Below are 16288 nucleotides of genomic sequence, written 5' to 3'. Positions count from 1 at the left end.
AATTTCCTTCTTTAAGGCTGAGTAATACTCCATTTATGGACAGGCTGTATTTTGTGTATCCGCCCATCTGTTGGTAGACACTTCTGGCTGCTGTGACTAGTGCTGCTATGAACACTGACATACAAAAGTCTGCCTGTGTCTGTCTTTCACCTCGTTGGGAATGTGCTTAGGAGCGGATTTGTTGGGTCACATGGGAATTCCGTGTTTAACTCTTTGAGGAACTGCTTGTCTCTTTCTTTATGAACCACCCTTTTCCATCCCTTCCTCTTCAGGAACTAATCAGATGATCCCGGCAGAAAATATAGAAGATCTGGTAGAACATGTTGTTTTGGTCCACGAATCCGTGGGTGAATTCAGCAAACAGTTCCTACAGAAACTGAGGCGCTGCAACTATGTGACTCCGAAGAACTACCTGGATTTTATTAACACGTATTCAAAATTACTGGATGAGAAAACTCAGTATAATATAGGTAAGACTTGGGAGGGGGACGGAACGATTCATAGAGATTGTTATTCCTTACAAGTAAGGATCCCAGTGCTGATGTTTTCCTTAAGCAGATGTTTTCTTAGCAAGATTGACGATACTTGGGACTGAGGCAAAGCCGAAAAGCACATTTTGGATTTTGCACCTCAAAAGGATATGTGTGGGTGGGCAAAGCCCTGGCATGCATTTATTTTTGTTTTTCTGTGTTGGGCCATGTGCTCTAAGCTCTAAATTTGCATTCCATTAGAGATACCGTTTAATGAGAACAAGCATTTCTCTGTTGGAAAACTTTTTAAAAAATTCTCTGGTTCTGGCTGTTGGTCAAATGAAGCACTGTTTTCAGAAGTATATTCATTTTGGAAGTCAAAGTGTTAGTCGCTCAGTCACGTCTGACTGTTTTGCAACCCCAAGGACTGTGGTCCACCAGGCTCCTCTGTCCATGGCATTCTCCAGGCAAGAATCCTGGAGTGGGTTGCCATTCAGAGATGCCACCCCCAAACCAAAATGGCAATGGAGGTGCTGAGAGATGCTTGACATCTCATTAAGATGATTTTATTTTATTTTTTATTTTTTTCCTGTGAGCCCAAGTTGGGTGAATCTCACTGCATTGCGTGTAGTTGGGTGGGTTGAGAACAGAGCCCCCTCAAGGATGAATACCTGTGTTCCCTTTCCTCAGCTCAGTGCAAGCGTCTGGAGGGAGGCCTGGACAAGCTGAAGGAGGCCACCATCCAGCTGGATGAGCTGAACCAGAAGCTGGCCGAGCAGAAGATCGTGCTGGCGGAGAAGTCGGCTGCTTGCGAGGCCCTACTGGAGGAGATCGCCACAAATACAGCCATAGGCAAGTGTGGGGCCAGCTCTGGAGATCTGGACTGCCCCCTTCCCACCAAAAAACCCCAGACAGGACAGGGCTCCATTGCATGACAGCCCTGGGAAGCTACTTGTAGGAATTGGCATGTTTTGACCTACCCATTACTATTTTTTTTTTGAAGATTTATTTTTTTTATTCTTATTTTTTGGCTGCACTGGGTCTTCACTATGGCACACAGGCTTTCTCCAGTTGTGGTTCGTGGGCCTAGCTGCTCTGCAATGTGTAGATCTTAGTTCCCTGACCAGGGATCAAACCCACATCCCCTGCATTGGAAGGCAGACTCTGAACCGCTGGACCACCATGAAAGTCTCAAAGTGGGTGCTTTAAAACAGAGACATTTATGTATTCTCACTGCTTTGGAGGATAGAAGTCTGAAATGAAGGTCTTGGCAGGACCCTGCTCCCTCCAAAGGCTCCGGAGAGGACCCTTCCTGGCCTCTTCCAGCTTGTAGCAGTGGCCAGAAGTCCTGAGTGTTCTTTGGCTTCTGGACGCATTCCTCCAGCTTCTGCCTCCATCACATGACGTTCTCCCACTGCGTCTCCATGTCCTCACATGGCTTCTTATAAGGACACAGTTGTTGGATTTAGGATCTACCCTAACCCAGTATGACCTTGTGTTAACTAATTATATCTACAAAGACTCTCTTTCCAAATAAGGTGATATTCTGTGGTTCTGAGTGGCATGGATTTTGGTGGGGGCACTAATGAAGCTGGTACACCTACTCCATGCCAAGCTTTGTTCTAAATGTGGGGTCACAGCCCCTGGAAAGGTTACATTCTAGTGAGTGGAGCCCATTCATGAGCCAAGAATCAGATGAAATTTCAGATTGCGGTTAGTGTCACAAATAAACTAAGATAAAATAAAGCAAATAGAGTGATGAAACTGAGAGTGACCTGGGGGGAGGGTGACTTTTGGGCTGGGCTGAATGAACGTATAGAGGAAAACAATAGAATGTGAAAGACTAGAGATTTCTTCAAGAAAATTAGAGATACCAAGGCAACATTTCATGCAAAGATGGGCTCAATAAAGGACAGAAATGGTATGGACATAACAGAAATAGAAGATATTAAGAAGAGGTGGCAAGAATACACAGAAGAACTATACAAAAAAGAACTTCCTGACCCAGATAATCACGATGGTGTGATCACTCACGTGGAGCTAGACATCCTGGAATGGGAAGTCATGTGGGCCTTAGGGAAGCATCACTACAAACAAAGCTAGTGGAGGTGATGGAATTCCAGTTGAGCTATTTCAAATCCTAGAAGATGATGCTGTGAAAGTGCTGCACTCAATATGCCAGCAAATTTGGAAAACTCAGCAGTGGCCACAGGACTGGAAAAGGTCAGTTTTCATTCCAATCCCAAAGAAAGGCAATGCCAAAGAATGCTCAAACTACTGCACAGTTGCATTCATCTCACACGCTAGTAAAGTAATGCTCAAAATTCTCCAACCCAGGCTTCAACAATACGTGAACTGTGAACTTCCAGATGTTCAAGCTGATTTTAGAGAAGGCAGAGGAACCAGAGATCGAATTGCCAACATCTGCTGGATCACTGAAAGAGCAAGAGAATTCCAGAAAAACATCTATTTCTTCTTTATTGACTATGCCAAAGCCTTTGACTGTGTGGATCACAGTAAACTGGAAAATTCTGAAAGAGATGGGAATACCAGACCACCTGACCTGCCTCTTGAGAAATTTGTATGCAGGTCAGGAAGCCACAGTTAGAACTGGACATGGAACAACAGACTGGTTCCAAAGAGGAAAAGGAGTTCGTCAAGGCTGTATATTGTCACCCTGCTTATTTAACTTGTATGCAGAGTACATCATGAGAAACGCTGGGCTGGAAGAAATACAAGCTGGAATCAAGATTGCCGGGAGAAATATCAGTAACCTCAGATATGTAGATGATACCACCCTTATGGCAGAAAGTGAAGAAGAAAGAACTAAAGAGCCTCTTGATGAAAGTGAAAGAGAAGAGTGAAAAGTTTGGCTTAAAACTCAACATTCAGAAAACTAAGATCATGGCATCTGGTCCCATCACTTCATGGCAAATAGATGGGGAAACAGTGAAAACAGTGGCAGGCTTTATTTCTTTGGGTTCCAAAATCACTGCAGATGGTGACTGCAGCCACGAAATGAAAAGACACTTACTCCTTGGAAGGAAAGTTATGACCAACCTAGACAGCAGAGACATTACTTTGCCAACAAAGGTCCAACTAGTCAAGGCTATGGTTTTTCCAGTGGTCATGTATGGATGTGAGAGTTGGACTGTAAAGAAAGCTGAGCGCCGAACAATTGATGCTTTTGAACTGTGGTGTTGGAGAAGACTCTTGAGAGTCCCTTGGACTGCAAGGAGATCCAACCAGTCCAACCTAAAGGAGGCCAGCCCTGGGTGTTCATTGGAAGGACTGATGTTGAAGCTGAAACTCTGATACTTTGGCCACCTGATATGAAGAGCTGACTCATTTGAAAAGATCCTGATGCTGGGCAAGATTGAAGGCGGGAGGAGAAGGGGATGACACAGGATGAGATGGTTGGATGGCATCACCGACTCAATGGACATGAGTTTGGGTAAAGTCTGGGAGTTGGTGATGGACAGGGAGGCCTGGCATGCTGCAGTCCACGGGGTCACAAAGAGTTGGACATAACTAAGCAACTGAACTGACTGACTGAATGAACGTAGGAAAAGCTGATGAAGAGGCAGAGAGATCTCAGTAAGCCAGAAGAACTTCGAGGGCAGCCCTGGTGTCCTCAGCGAACAGCGGCCAAGCAGGGTTGGGGTTGTCTCATGGGATGGAGTGGGCGGGAGGTATAGGCGGGCTAGTCAGGGAGGGTCAAGGTTGCAGCAGCTGTCCTGGTGTTAGGGACCCCAGGGACCATGAGGACATGGTCCCACTGGGAACACCCAAGGCTGCCATATTGGCCAAAGCTCATTTGACCCCCTCCTCCCAGTGCCCATTTTTTTTAAAAATTATTTTTTGAATTTATTTTTGGTTGCACTAGATCTTTGTTGCTGCAGGCGAGCTTTCTCTAGCTGCAGCAGGTGTGAGCTACTCTTAGTCGCGGTGTGCAGACTTCTCATAGTGGTGGCTTCTCTTGTGGAGCACAAGCTCTGGGCACGAGGGCTTCAGAAGTTGGGTGCACGGGTTTAGTTGCTCTGTGGAAGCACAGGGATCTTAGTTCTGGACCAGGGACCGAACCTGTGTCCCCTGCATTAGCAGGCCAATTCCTACACACTGGGACCTGGGGAGGTCCCAGTGCCCACCTTTGAGGGCTGTGTCGCCTTGGCTCAGGAGCGGTGGTCCATCCTCCCCGCCTTCGATGGCTTCATTCCCCTCCCTCTCCCCCAACAGCGGAGGAAAAGAAGAAGCTGGCAGAGGAAAAAGCCATGGAGATAGAGGAGCAGAACAAGATTATCGCAGTGGAGAAGACAGAGGCTGAGACTGCCCTGGCTGAGGTCATGCCCATCCTGGAGGCTGCCAAGCTGGAGCTGCAGAAGCTGGACAAGTCGGATGTGACCGAGATCAGGTGACGGCTGGCCATCCCCAAGTGTGCTTGGCCACCAGCGTCACCCCTGACAGCAACTATGACATAATCATGGCGGTTCGGCATTTCTGTGCCGCCCACTTTCCATGGTGGGGACTGTCATTGTCTTCCTTTCCAGATGAGGGTCCTCAAGCCCAGAGAGGTGAGCTGACTTGCCCCAGTCAGTAGGTAGCCCAGCCCACTGGCCTTGAACCCTGGCCACTCATAGAAGTAGATTGGGTTCCAGAAGGGGCTGGTGGGAGAGGTGGAGCCTTGTAAATCAGTCCTCTTTAGGAGAACATGATTGGGTGTCTGTCCTGAGAGAGGCAGGGCCCTGGATGCGGGCCAGGTATGCCAAAGGCTGAGAGCAGATGGGAGATACACTCATCCAATTCTAGACACATGATGGACTTTTAGAGGTGGGGAGGGTGGTTTTTTTTTGGCTGCACTTGTGTGGCTTGTAGGATCTTAGCTTCCCGATCAGGGATTGAACCTAGGCCCGGGCAGTGAGAACGCCAAACGTTAACCACTGGACTGCCAGGGAATTCCCAGGAGAGTAAGTCTGTATTGTGGCCCCCAGCCATTCTGCAAAGCAGTGTGTCAAATGACTCCAACCCCTGCAGCCAGAGGGCTCATTTGCTGTCCAGAAGGGGGGCCTGGTATGGCGTTTTCTTCCTTTCCACCATGGGGCACTGTCCTTAGGGTACCGTTAGTGGATCTCAGTGGTAAGTTTGGCAGCGCCAGTGAAGCCAGGAAGAAACAGCATCCTGCCTGCCCCACCCCATTCCCTGTCTTTGTGCTGCATGGTCCCGCTCATGTGTCCCTGTGTTAGGAGCCTCGGCTCTCTCCTCTCCTTGCTCACATCATGTCCTCATTTTCAGAAGAGGCATTGTCCTTCTGGCTGCACGATCGGTGAGCAAGACTCCTGTTTCCAGGCTGGAAGCTGACCTGTGTTTCGTATGCCTGGTGGGATGGTGCTGCTTCTCTGAGTTCCTCTTTTCCTAAGGGCCACGTGGCGGCCCTTGTCTAAGGCTGTGCTCTGGTTGTTGGCTCTTGCCTGGAAAATCCCATGAACAGAGAGAGGAGCCTGGCAGGCTACAGTCCATGTGAAACACGTGGATTCAAACAGAACATTCAGCTCATTCCAGAGCAGGAAGCCCAAGTGACTCCTGGGCAGAGGGGTGGGGTCATCTGGAGATGCTCCTGCTGTTAGCAAGAGATCCTGATTTCAGAGGTTTGCAGTGTGATTGCAACAAAGGTATATGGATGGATGTTTTATAATTCTGTTTATTTAGTTTTGGCTATGCTGGGTCTTTGTTGCTGCACATGGGCTTTCTCTATTTGTGGCAAGTGGGGGCCACTCTCTAGCTGTGGTGTGCAGGCTTCTTATTGCCATGGCTTCTCTTGTTGCAAAGCATGGACTGTAGGGCAAGCAGGCTTCAGTAGTTGCGACACATGGGCTCAGCAGTTGAAGCTCCTGGTCTCTAGAGCACAGGCTCAATAGTTGTGGTGCGTGGGCTTAGTTCCTCAGTGACATGTGGGATCTTCCTGGACCAGGGATTGGACCCACAACTCCTGTATCAGCAGATGGATTCTTTAACCACTGAGCCACCTAGGAAGCTCCAGGATGGCTGCTTTAAAACTGCAATAGCATGTGTTGGAAGTTTAGACTGAGTTGTGAGAGAGACTAAGAATATGTGCATTTTCAAGGGAAACATCCAACCACTGGTTATATGGACTTGAGGCTCTGCTCTGCCCGGTGGCTCAGATGGTAAAGAATCTGCCTCCCAATGCAGGAGACAGGTTTGATGCCTGAGTTAGGGAGATCCCCTGGAGAAGAAAATGGCGACCCACTCCAGTATTCTTGCCTGGGAAATCCCATGGACAGAGGAGCCTGGGGGACTATAGTCCATGGGGTCACAAAGAGTTGGATACAACTCAGCAACTAAACATCAACAACAACAACAACTCAGGTCAGCAGCATAAAAACATTCTGAGAACAGAGTTGGGAAGGATCTTTGAGGGGGATTTATCTGGGAGGAGAAGGCTGTGAATCCTCTCAACAATCCAAGGGGCTGGTGAGAAGGGGTTTCCATGGGACCACATGGAGAGCTTGATATGTGTCCCCTGTGGTTAGACAGGGTGCCTGTATCACCCTGAGATAGTAAAAGCAGCCTATGGCCTAAAAGGAGTAATGTAGTTATTGGAACAGGTGATATGTTCACGCATGGCTTTGCTTCTTCCCAGCTGTGTGACCTTTGGCAAGTCACCTAGCCTCTCTGTGCTGGAGTTTCCTTATTTGTAAAATGCAGATGATAATCACTGTCCCCACAGCCTCAGGGTGGTTGAAAGGGAAAGTCGCTCAGTCATGTCCAACTCTACAACTTCCAGGCCAGAATTCTGGAGTGGGTAGCCTTTCCTTCAGAGAAGGCAATGGCACCCCACTCCAGTACTCTTGCCTGGAAAATCCCATGGATGGAGGAGCCTGGTGGGCTGCAGTCCATGGGGTTGCAAACAGTTGGACACGACTGAGCGACTTCACTTTCACTTCTCACTTTCATGCATTGGAGAACGAAATGGCAACCCACTCCAGTGTTCTTGCCTGGAGAATCCCAGGGACGGGGGAGCCTGGTGGGCTACCGTCTATGGGGTCGCACAGAGTCGGATATGACTGAAGCGACTTAGCAGCAGCAGCAGCAGCCTTTCCCTTCTCCAGGAGATCTTCCCAAACCAGGGGTCGAACCCAGGTCTCCCACATTGTGGGCAGATTCTTTATCAGATGAGCCACAAGGGAAGCCCAAGAATACTGAAGTGTGTAGCCTACCCCTTCTCCAGGGGATCTGCCTGACCTAGGAATCGAACTGGGGTCTTCTTCATTGCAGGCGGATTCTTTACCGGATTCTTTATCAGGAAAGCCCTGAAGTTCAGGGTGGGTATGAGGGTCCAAGGAGCTATTATGTAAGGCTCTCTCAGAACTGGGTTGAGCATGGGGTCAGTGCCACGTATACATCAGCTAGGTCCTGGTTCCAACATCAAAATGACATGCCATGAAAAGCCCCCTCTGACCTGCTCCTCATCAGCCTAGTTCCCCTCCCCCTACAGGGCAGAGAACCATGGTATGATTATGTATATCTCATATACATTTCCCATATATCCATCCAGAGACGTGTTTGTTTTTTTTTCTTGGCCACATCCCACGACATGCAGGATCTTAGTTCCCTGACCAGGGATTGGACCTATGCCCCTTGCAGTGGAAGCTTGGAATCCTAGCCAACAGGACCGCTAGGGAAGTCCCATCCAGAGAGTTTTTGCACATGCTCAAGGCAACCAGATGTGCCAGTGTCTCTTCAGTCCCTGATGTTGGGCTCTAAGGGTTGTAGAACAAGGGATACCATATTCTCTTTTCTTTCCTTTTAAAATATAATTGGTAATACACATCATTTTCTGCATCTTGGCTTTTTCCATTAACAAGACACTTTGAAGATATTTTGCATGTTGATGTATGAGAACCTTCTCATTACTTAACAGCAACCCATCACATACCCTTGGATGGCTGTTGCTGCTGCTGCTGCTAAGTTGCTTCAGTTGTGTCTGACTCTGTGTGACCCCATAGACGGCAGCCCACCAGGCTCCCCCGTCCCTGGGATTCTCCAGGCAAGAACACTGGAGTGGGTTGCCATTTCCTTCTCCAGTGCAGGAAAGTGAGAAGTGAAAGTGAAGTCACTCAGTCGTGTCCGACTCTTCGAGACCCCATGGACTGCAGCCCACCAGGCTCCTCCATCCATGGGATTTTCCAGGCAAGAGTACTGGAGTGGGGTGCCATTGCCTTCTCCGTGGATGGCTGTACTATCGTTCATTTAATCAGCCCAATTTATGCATTTTTACCTTATTTCCAGTTTATTTTGCCTTTCCAAACAATGAGGCAAAGAATAATGCTTACTTCACTATGCCCAAGTCCACTGGAAGAATACATTTTCAGAGGTGGAATTGCTGGGTGCATAGTTGTGTGTGTTTTTGTCTATGAGTGCATGCTCAGTCGCTCAGTCATATCCAACTCTTTGCAACCCCATGAACTGTAGCCCTCCAGGCTCCTGTGTCCATGGGATTATCCCAGACAAGAATACTGGAGTGGGTTGCCATTCCCTCCTCCGGGTTTATGTCTATGCTGCTGCTGCTGCTAAGTCACTTCAGTCTTGTCCAACTGTGTGCGACCCCATGTTGTTGCTTAATGCGCTCCACAGTTGTGGAACCGATTTGTACTTCCTCTGGCAGTACATGTGAGTGCCTGCTTTTTCATGGCTTCACCAACAGAGGGCACTACTAAGCATTTGGATTTTTGGTTATTTATAGATGAACAATGATTCTTGTCTAGTTCTAATGTGCATCTCCCTTATGATGAGAGAAGTTGCCTTTTTTTTAATAGGTGAAAAATGTGTGTAAGAGTCTGTGTAGTTCGTTTTCTGTGAACGCTTTATGTGCTTTGCCTGTTGTTGAATTGTTTTTGTTGCTGTTGCTTTTTTTTTTTTTTTTTTGCTTCCCTTAGCCTTTCCAGGGGCTTTTTATATTAATAGTGAGATTAGCTTTTTATGTGTGGTGTGAGTTGCAAATAATTTTCCCAGTTTGTCATCAGCCAGTTGACTTTAAAAACAAAATTGTGTTTGATGTGGATCATTTTTAAAGTCTTTATTGAGTTCGTTACAATATTGCTTCTGTTTTCTGTTTTGGTTTCTTGGCCAAGAGGCGTGTAGGCTCTAAGCTCCCTGACTAGGGGTCACATCCCCACCTCCTGCATTGGAAGGCGAAGTCTTAACCACTGGACCACCAGGCGCGTCTCAGCCATTCGACTTTGTTTAGGTGGTTTGTGTGTGTGTGTGTGTTTGCTGTGTGTAAATTTTTATTTTTATGAGGTAGATTTTGGCGATATTTTATTTTGTGGCTTTTTGCTATGACCTCATATTTAAAAGGCCTTGCAACTGGAAGATTGTAAAGTAATCTCCCCGTGGTTTCATGCTATACTTTCATAGTTTAATTGTTGACCTTTAAATCTTTGATCTCTTTGGGATTTTTTCCTGGGATTTAATAGGTTTGGATCCAGATGACTACAATCTGGCTTTGTTTAGGCCATTTAGATGTTAAGGGTGATGAGCCAGCACTTAGGTCTTGACGATTCCCTAATCCTTTAATTCTTTAAATAGCACTTCCTCTCTATAATGCTCAATCCCCTTTGCAGAAATCATTAAATGTTAAGGCAGGGAGATTAGGAGTAATGAAGATTAGTAGTGGATGTTTCTCCGGAGTATAAAAGGTTCCCTTTGTTACTGGCCTGAGACTTTGCTTTTCTTCCTTTTCTTCATTCAGTACCATCAGGTGCCTACTGCCTGCCCACCCTGTGCTGGCATGGGGGCTGAGAGACAGTGAGCCAGCCTGGGGGTCTTTACCACATGGAACCCACAGTCTGGGGAGGCACGAGTATGCACAGGGGAATCGCATGAGCAATAAAATTACCCAGAAAGAGGTCAGGGAGGCAGGGTGTGGGTTGCTATGACTGGATAATGGGGGGCCTGATCTAGTCTGGGGGGTGAGTAGTCAGGGAAGGTGAATCCCAGGAAGTGATATTTAAATGGGACATGGGATGGAGGCTAGAGGGGGCTGAAAGGAGTGTGGCTTGAGGGAAAAGCAAAGACAGTGTCTGGGGTAGAGTGAAGGGAGGTGGAAAATAAAGCTTGTAATTGGTGTTCTCCTCCAGGGAAGGCAGCATGACTTCACCTCCATCTGTCTATCTGTCTGTCTCCCCCTGAGTTTCTTTCTTTCTTCTTTTTTAAAAAGATTTATTTATTTACTGGCTGTGCTGGGTCTTCCTTGGTGCACTTGGGCTTTCCCTAGTTGCGGTGAGCAGGGGCTATTCTTCGTGTCATGTGTGGGCTTCTCACTGCAGTGGCTTCTCTTGTGGAGCGCGGGCTCCAGGGCACGTGGGCTCAGTAGTTGCGGCTCCGGGGCTCAGTTGCTCTGAGGCATGGGGGATCTTCCCAGACCAGGGATCGAACTGGTGTCCCTTGCAATACAAGGCGGATTCTTAACCACTGGACCATCAGGGAAGCCCACCCTAAGTTTCTGTTGTGGTAGAAGTAAAGAGTCAGATTAATCAGACACACTTTCATTTCTCAGACTTGTGATCTTACTTTTTCCCCTATTTTTATACCATTTTATCTAACTCATAAAACAGTGTTTGGTAATCGTACTATTGCAAACTCCTTGGTTATCTGGCACCACAACACCATGTTCTAGATAAACGAGGTTCCTGGAACCGGTTCATAAACTGACCCCAGAGAGCTTCCCTTTCATAGACTCAAAGGCTTTGGGGGCTCCAAGTTTCCGGTTCCGCTTTCCCATTTTACAGATGAGAAAGCTGAGAACCTGGGACCAGTCCAAATGGCTCAGGACGCTGCCCCGAGGCGCTTTCCCACTTGTGTCTGAAAACGTCTCACTGACCCCCTCCTCCTTGGATTATTCAGAGAGCAGTGGCCCGGCCTGGTCTTCATCAGCCCCGAAGGGAACCTTTTAAAAACAGTTGACAGCATCCCCCGCTGTCGTAAGCGCCCAACGCCGCATAATTGAGCCTTTCCCTGGTGACTCAGGTCCATTACTTTAATGGTCGGGTTTTGTGCTGGAGCACTGCCCTGGCTTGTCCCTGTGCTGCGAGGGTGAGTGGGTGGGGGCGGGGAGGGGTGGGGGCATGGTTGCCAGGTTTGGAGTCTCCACATTGCTGTGTGGCTCAGATTGTTCTTTCTCTGTGTCTGGCTCTCTCCCCCCACACCGGCCCTCCCTGCCCCCTCCTCTGGGGCCTTCTGGCCTCTCCCCAGGCTGCTCCTTGCCCTTGGTGGGGGAGCTCTTCATTTTCCAAATCCTTTCCTTTCCTTTTTCTTCATCATTTTCCTTCTGATCCTGTCTCTCTCCACGGCTTTGGTGCCTGCACGCCTCGTGTGACGTGTAGAGACACGGCCGGGCAGCAGGCAGCAGAGCGGGGCCCCCTGGGTACCAGCAATGTGCCACTTGTTCCTTCTTGGGTCTTCACGCTGCCGATGCTGCCTTGCATCCTCCCGATCCTTTTAGATTTCCCATTCGCTGGAGGGCCGAGGGTGCTGGACCTGTAAGTGTCAGAGCAGCTGAGTGATGGTCTAGCTTTGTCAAAGCCCGATAACAATTTCCACAGCCTGAAGGAGGCCAGGCTGCGGGGACCTCAGACCCCACGGGCTGTGTAGACACAGGCAGGCCATCCAACCACTGGAGCCCCATTTCTTCATCTGGTAAACGGAAAATAGGTTGATGATGATCATGACAATAATGACTCTACCACTTAGAGTCTGAGGAGTCACCCCAGGGTGTAATTAAAAACACAGATTCTCAGGCTCCACCCTGCCCTGCCGATTCAGGGGCAGCCTGGGTTTGCATTGAATGATGCCCTGCTGTGTTCCTGGTGCCCAGTCTGAATCTAGGACCCTGAACTGGCACCTGATGGAGGAGACTGAGTCCTGCCCTTGGGAAAGCTCATCCCCAGGAGCCCAAGTGGGTGTTGGGATGTGATCCCCTTTTCCTCCATGCAGTATTACCTCCAAGAGACGGTTCTGCGTTGAGCCATTTTTTTCTGGAACCTTCCTTAGGGCCAGATCCTGGCCACATCCCGCGTCCGATCTCATATGTGTCTGTTTCTCCTCCAGGTCCTTTGCTAAGCCCCCAAAGCAGGTACAGACGGTCTGCGAATGCATCCTCATCATGAAAGGCTACAAAGAACTCAACTGGAAAACCGCCAAGGGCATGATGTCCGACCCCAACTTCCTCAGGTCTCTGATGGAAATCGACTTTGATTCCATTACCCAGAGCCAAGTTAAGAACATCAGAGGTGAGCACAGATGGATGGAGGGGACAGCCAGGCTGGTTCTCAATCTGGTGGTTCAGTCTTTGGGGCAGGGAGGGAGGTGAGGAGGGGGCTTGTCGCAGGCACACCCTCCCGTGGTGGCCAAATGGTGTTGCCGTGGCTGTGCCAATGGAAGAACGGGAATGATTGTTCCTAGAGGAAGATGGCGGCATAGTTGCATGAAGCAGAGGGTGGTGGCTGGATGGGCAGTGACAGCAGATGCCCCATGAATGTGTAATTCAGCAACAGCTCTAGTTCTCCCTAGCAGGAAACACAGCTGTCTTCCGGAGTCCACTCTACCTTGTCTTCTGTGCTTCTTATCTGATGGGCACAGTGGTGCCAAGAATCGGTATAATGGGCAAAGGACTGGAATAGACATTTCTCCAAAAGAGATAGACAGATGGCCAAAAAGCATATGAAACTACGCTTAATGCTGGTCACTAGGAAAATGCACATCAAACCACAATGAGGTAGCATTCAGAGCCACTCAGATGGTGTAATTTAAACAAAACCACACAAAACAGCAAGTGTTGGGGAGGAGGTGGAGAGCTTGCAACCCTTTTATGTTGTTGGCAGAAATGTAAAATCTTGTGGAAAACAGTTGGGCAGTTCCTCAGAGGGTTAATCATAGAATTACCATGTGTCCCAATCATTTCACTCCTATGTATATACCCAAAAGAATAGAAAATACATATTCAAACAAAAGCTTATGTGCAATGTCCCTGACAGCATTACTGACAATAGCCAAAAGGTGGAGACAACCCTCGTGTCTATCAGTAGATGAATGGATAACAAGAACAAAGATATCCACACAGTGGAATATTATTTGGTCATAAAAAAGAGTAAGCTTCATTTATGTTTTAGCTGCCATATGCTACAACACAGATGAACCTCAAACACATGATGCCAAGTGAAAGAAGTCAGGCACAAAAGGTCACATGTTGTAACTCCATTTATATGAAATATCCATAGGTGAATCCATAGGGACAGAAAGCAGATCAATGCTTGCCAGTGTCTGGGGAGGGGAAGTGGGTTGTGATTGCTGAATAGCTGTGAAGTTTCCCTTTGAGATGATGAGAATGTCTTGCAACTAGGTGGAGATGAGGCCTGCAGAATCTTGTGACTCTACTAAATGCCACTGACGTGTATACACTTTAACATGGTTCATTTTATGTTATGTGAATTTCAGCTCAATTAGGCAAAATGGATATTCAGGGGAGAAAAAAAAAGAACTGGTCTAACTTTGACTACTCTGCTTGTGCCTCTTGCCTGTATGATGTCTTCTGCAGGTCCCTGAGGGGTGGGCGAGGAGGACGAGCCAGCACCACCCACCCCATTCCCTTCTTTTCAGTTACAGAAGCCACACAGTTCCTGCTAAGCCTGACTCCAGATCCACCCCCAGAGCTTAGCCAGTGGGAATGATGTTAGTCTTCGTTCAGGCATATACAAGCTCATTGTGTCACTGTTTATCATGATGGCTTATTCAGAACTTTATCATCAGTACATTTTTTTCAGCCACTTAAAAACAAAGCTAATTAAAACCGGAAGGATAACAACTACAGAAACCCAAGGGGCTCTCTTTACCCGATTCTTGGATGGGTTTCCATTTAGGTGAATTTGCTTCCAGAGTGAGGGGGCAGGTGGAGGTGATGGTCCCCCCATGATGACAGTTAAATGAACCCCAGTTAACTGCCAGGTCTGAGCCACCTTGGTGCCCAGCTGGGAATCCTCACTGATGCCTTGGGTCTCCAGGGCCTTCCGGGTGTCACACAGAAGTGCCTGTGTCATAGGATGTCCTGGGTGGCAGTAACCTGTGCCCCTTACTCACATCTTAAACAGCCACTCACAAAGAACTCATTTAAGGTTGGATCCCCCTGTTATCTGTGGGAGAGCTCTCCAATCCCTCTCACAGAATTACCTGGAGTAAGGAACTAGTTACACTTGCTTTGTTCATAGGTAGCTTATTTCTCATTTTATTTTCCTGAGACAAAGCTCACTGCTCAGTGAGATCATTGCGTCTTTGACCTTTAGGCCTCTTGAAGACTCTCAATACCACGACCGAGGAAATGGAAGCCGTGAGCAAGGCAGGCTTGGGGATGCTGAAGTTTGTTGAAGCTGTGATGGGCTACTGTGATGTTTTTAAAGAAATCAAACCCAAAAGAGACAAGGTACTGCCCATCTGTAAGCCCTGCTCACTTCTGCTAAGAGATCATTTTGCAGTCAGAATGAATGTGTCCACAGCTTTACTGGAAAAATTCTGGCAAGGTTCTCATTTTAAACCACATAAACATTTTTCCCGAAGTACATACAGCTCTCATTTAGATGTCATGTGAACTGACAGAGCCAAAGGCTGAAAGATTTTTTTTAACTTTTAACTTTATATTGGAGTGTAGCTGATTAACAATGTGTGATAGTTTCAGGTGGACAGCGAAGGGATTCAGCCATACGTATACATGTATCCGTTCTCCCCCAGACTCCTCTCCCATATAACACTGTGAAAGGTTTTTGAATAAAAGAGGGTGAAAATCATTCTCGAGGGAGGGCTAAGGCAGGGTTTCTCATCCTTGGCACTATTGCCATTTTGGATTGAATCTTTTTTGTTTTGTGGAGCTGTCCTGGGCATTGTAGGATGTTGAACAGCATCCCTGGCCCCTACCCACTAGATGCCCCCAAGTTTCAACAACCAGAAATGTCTCCAGACATTGCCATGTGTCCCTTGGGGGAGGCAAAATAAGTCCCTGTTGAGAACCACTGGGTCAAAGTAACATACAGAAGACACAACACAAAGAGAATTGGATAAGGTTGATTCCATCATTTTGAGACGTGTTTGTATTTATTTATTTTTGGCTGTATAGGATCTTAGTTGTGGCATGCAGGTTTTTCTCGGATTGTGGCTCAGTAAAGGCAGCACTCCAGCTTAGTTGCCCCAAGGCATGTGGGATCTTAGTTACCCTACCAGGGATCGAACCCATGTCCCCTGCATTGGAAGGTAGATTCTTAACCACGGAACCACCAGGGAATGCCTGAGACATATTTTGACATTGCGTTTTAACTCAGGACTTTGTCACTCAGAAAACTTAGAAGCTGTAATAGAACTGGTGGTATCTTCAATGCAGGGCTTCACTGGTGGCTCAGTGGTAAAGAATTCACCTGCAATGCAGGAGACGCCGGAGATGAAGCTTTGATCCCTGAATCAGGAAGAGGCCCTGGAGGAGGAAATGGCAACCCACTCCAGTATTCTTGATGGGAAAAATCCCACAGACAGAGGAGCCTGGTGGGCTACAGTCCACTGGGGTCACAAAAGAGTTGGATACGATTGATGTTACTGAACACACACACACACAAACACACACACAATCTTCAATGACTTTTTTTTGAGTTTTGGACTTAGATTCACAGGGTCCTCTTACTGGGACCTTAATTCACATGAAAATTAAGTTGTCTGCTAACTCAGTACAGGACATCTTTTTTCTAATGCGATGTGAGATTTTGCATTAA

General features: G+C 47.6%; 1 protein-coding gene across 1 annotated transcript in view; it reads left to right on the top strand.

Annotated features, from left to right (window-relative positions):
* DNAH10 (dynein axonemal heavy chain 10) overlaps positions 1 to 16288 on the top strand; it is a 156977-nt gene that overhangs the window by 112871 nt on the left and 27818 nt on the right. Inside the window, exons 55-59 of the mRNA XM_061384586.1 lie at positions 273 to 470; positions 1161 to 1322; positions 4707 to 4881; positions 12594 to 12775; positions 14822 to 14958. Of these exons, the coding sequence (XP_061240570.1) occupies positions 273 to 470; positions 1161 to 1322; positions 4707 to 4881; positions 12594 to 12775; positions 14822 to 14958 (854 nt within the window). The remainder of the gene's footprint in view (positions 1 to 272; positions 471 to 1160; positions 1323 to 4706; positions 4882 to 12593; positions 12776 to 14821; positions 14959 to 16288) is intronic.

The sequence above is a fragment of the Bos javanicus genome, chromosome 17 (genome assembly GCF_032452875.1).
Source record: "Bos javanicus breed banteng chromosome 17, ARS-OSU_banteng_1.0, whole genome shotgun sequence".
In the NCBI taxonomy this organism is placed as follows: Eukaryota; Metazoa; Chordata; class Mammalia; order Artiodactyla; family Bovidae; genus Bos; species Bos javanicus.
The sequence above is the reverse complement of the archived record's forward strand: the minus strand, read 5'-3'. Positions and strand labels throughout refer to the sequence as shown.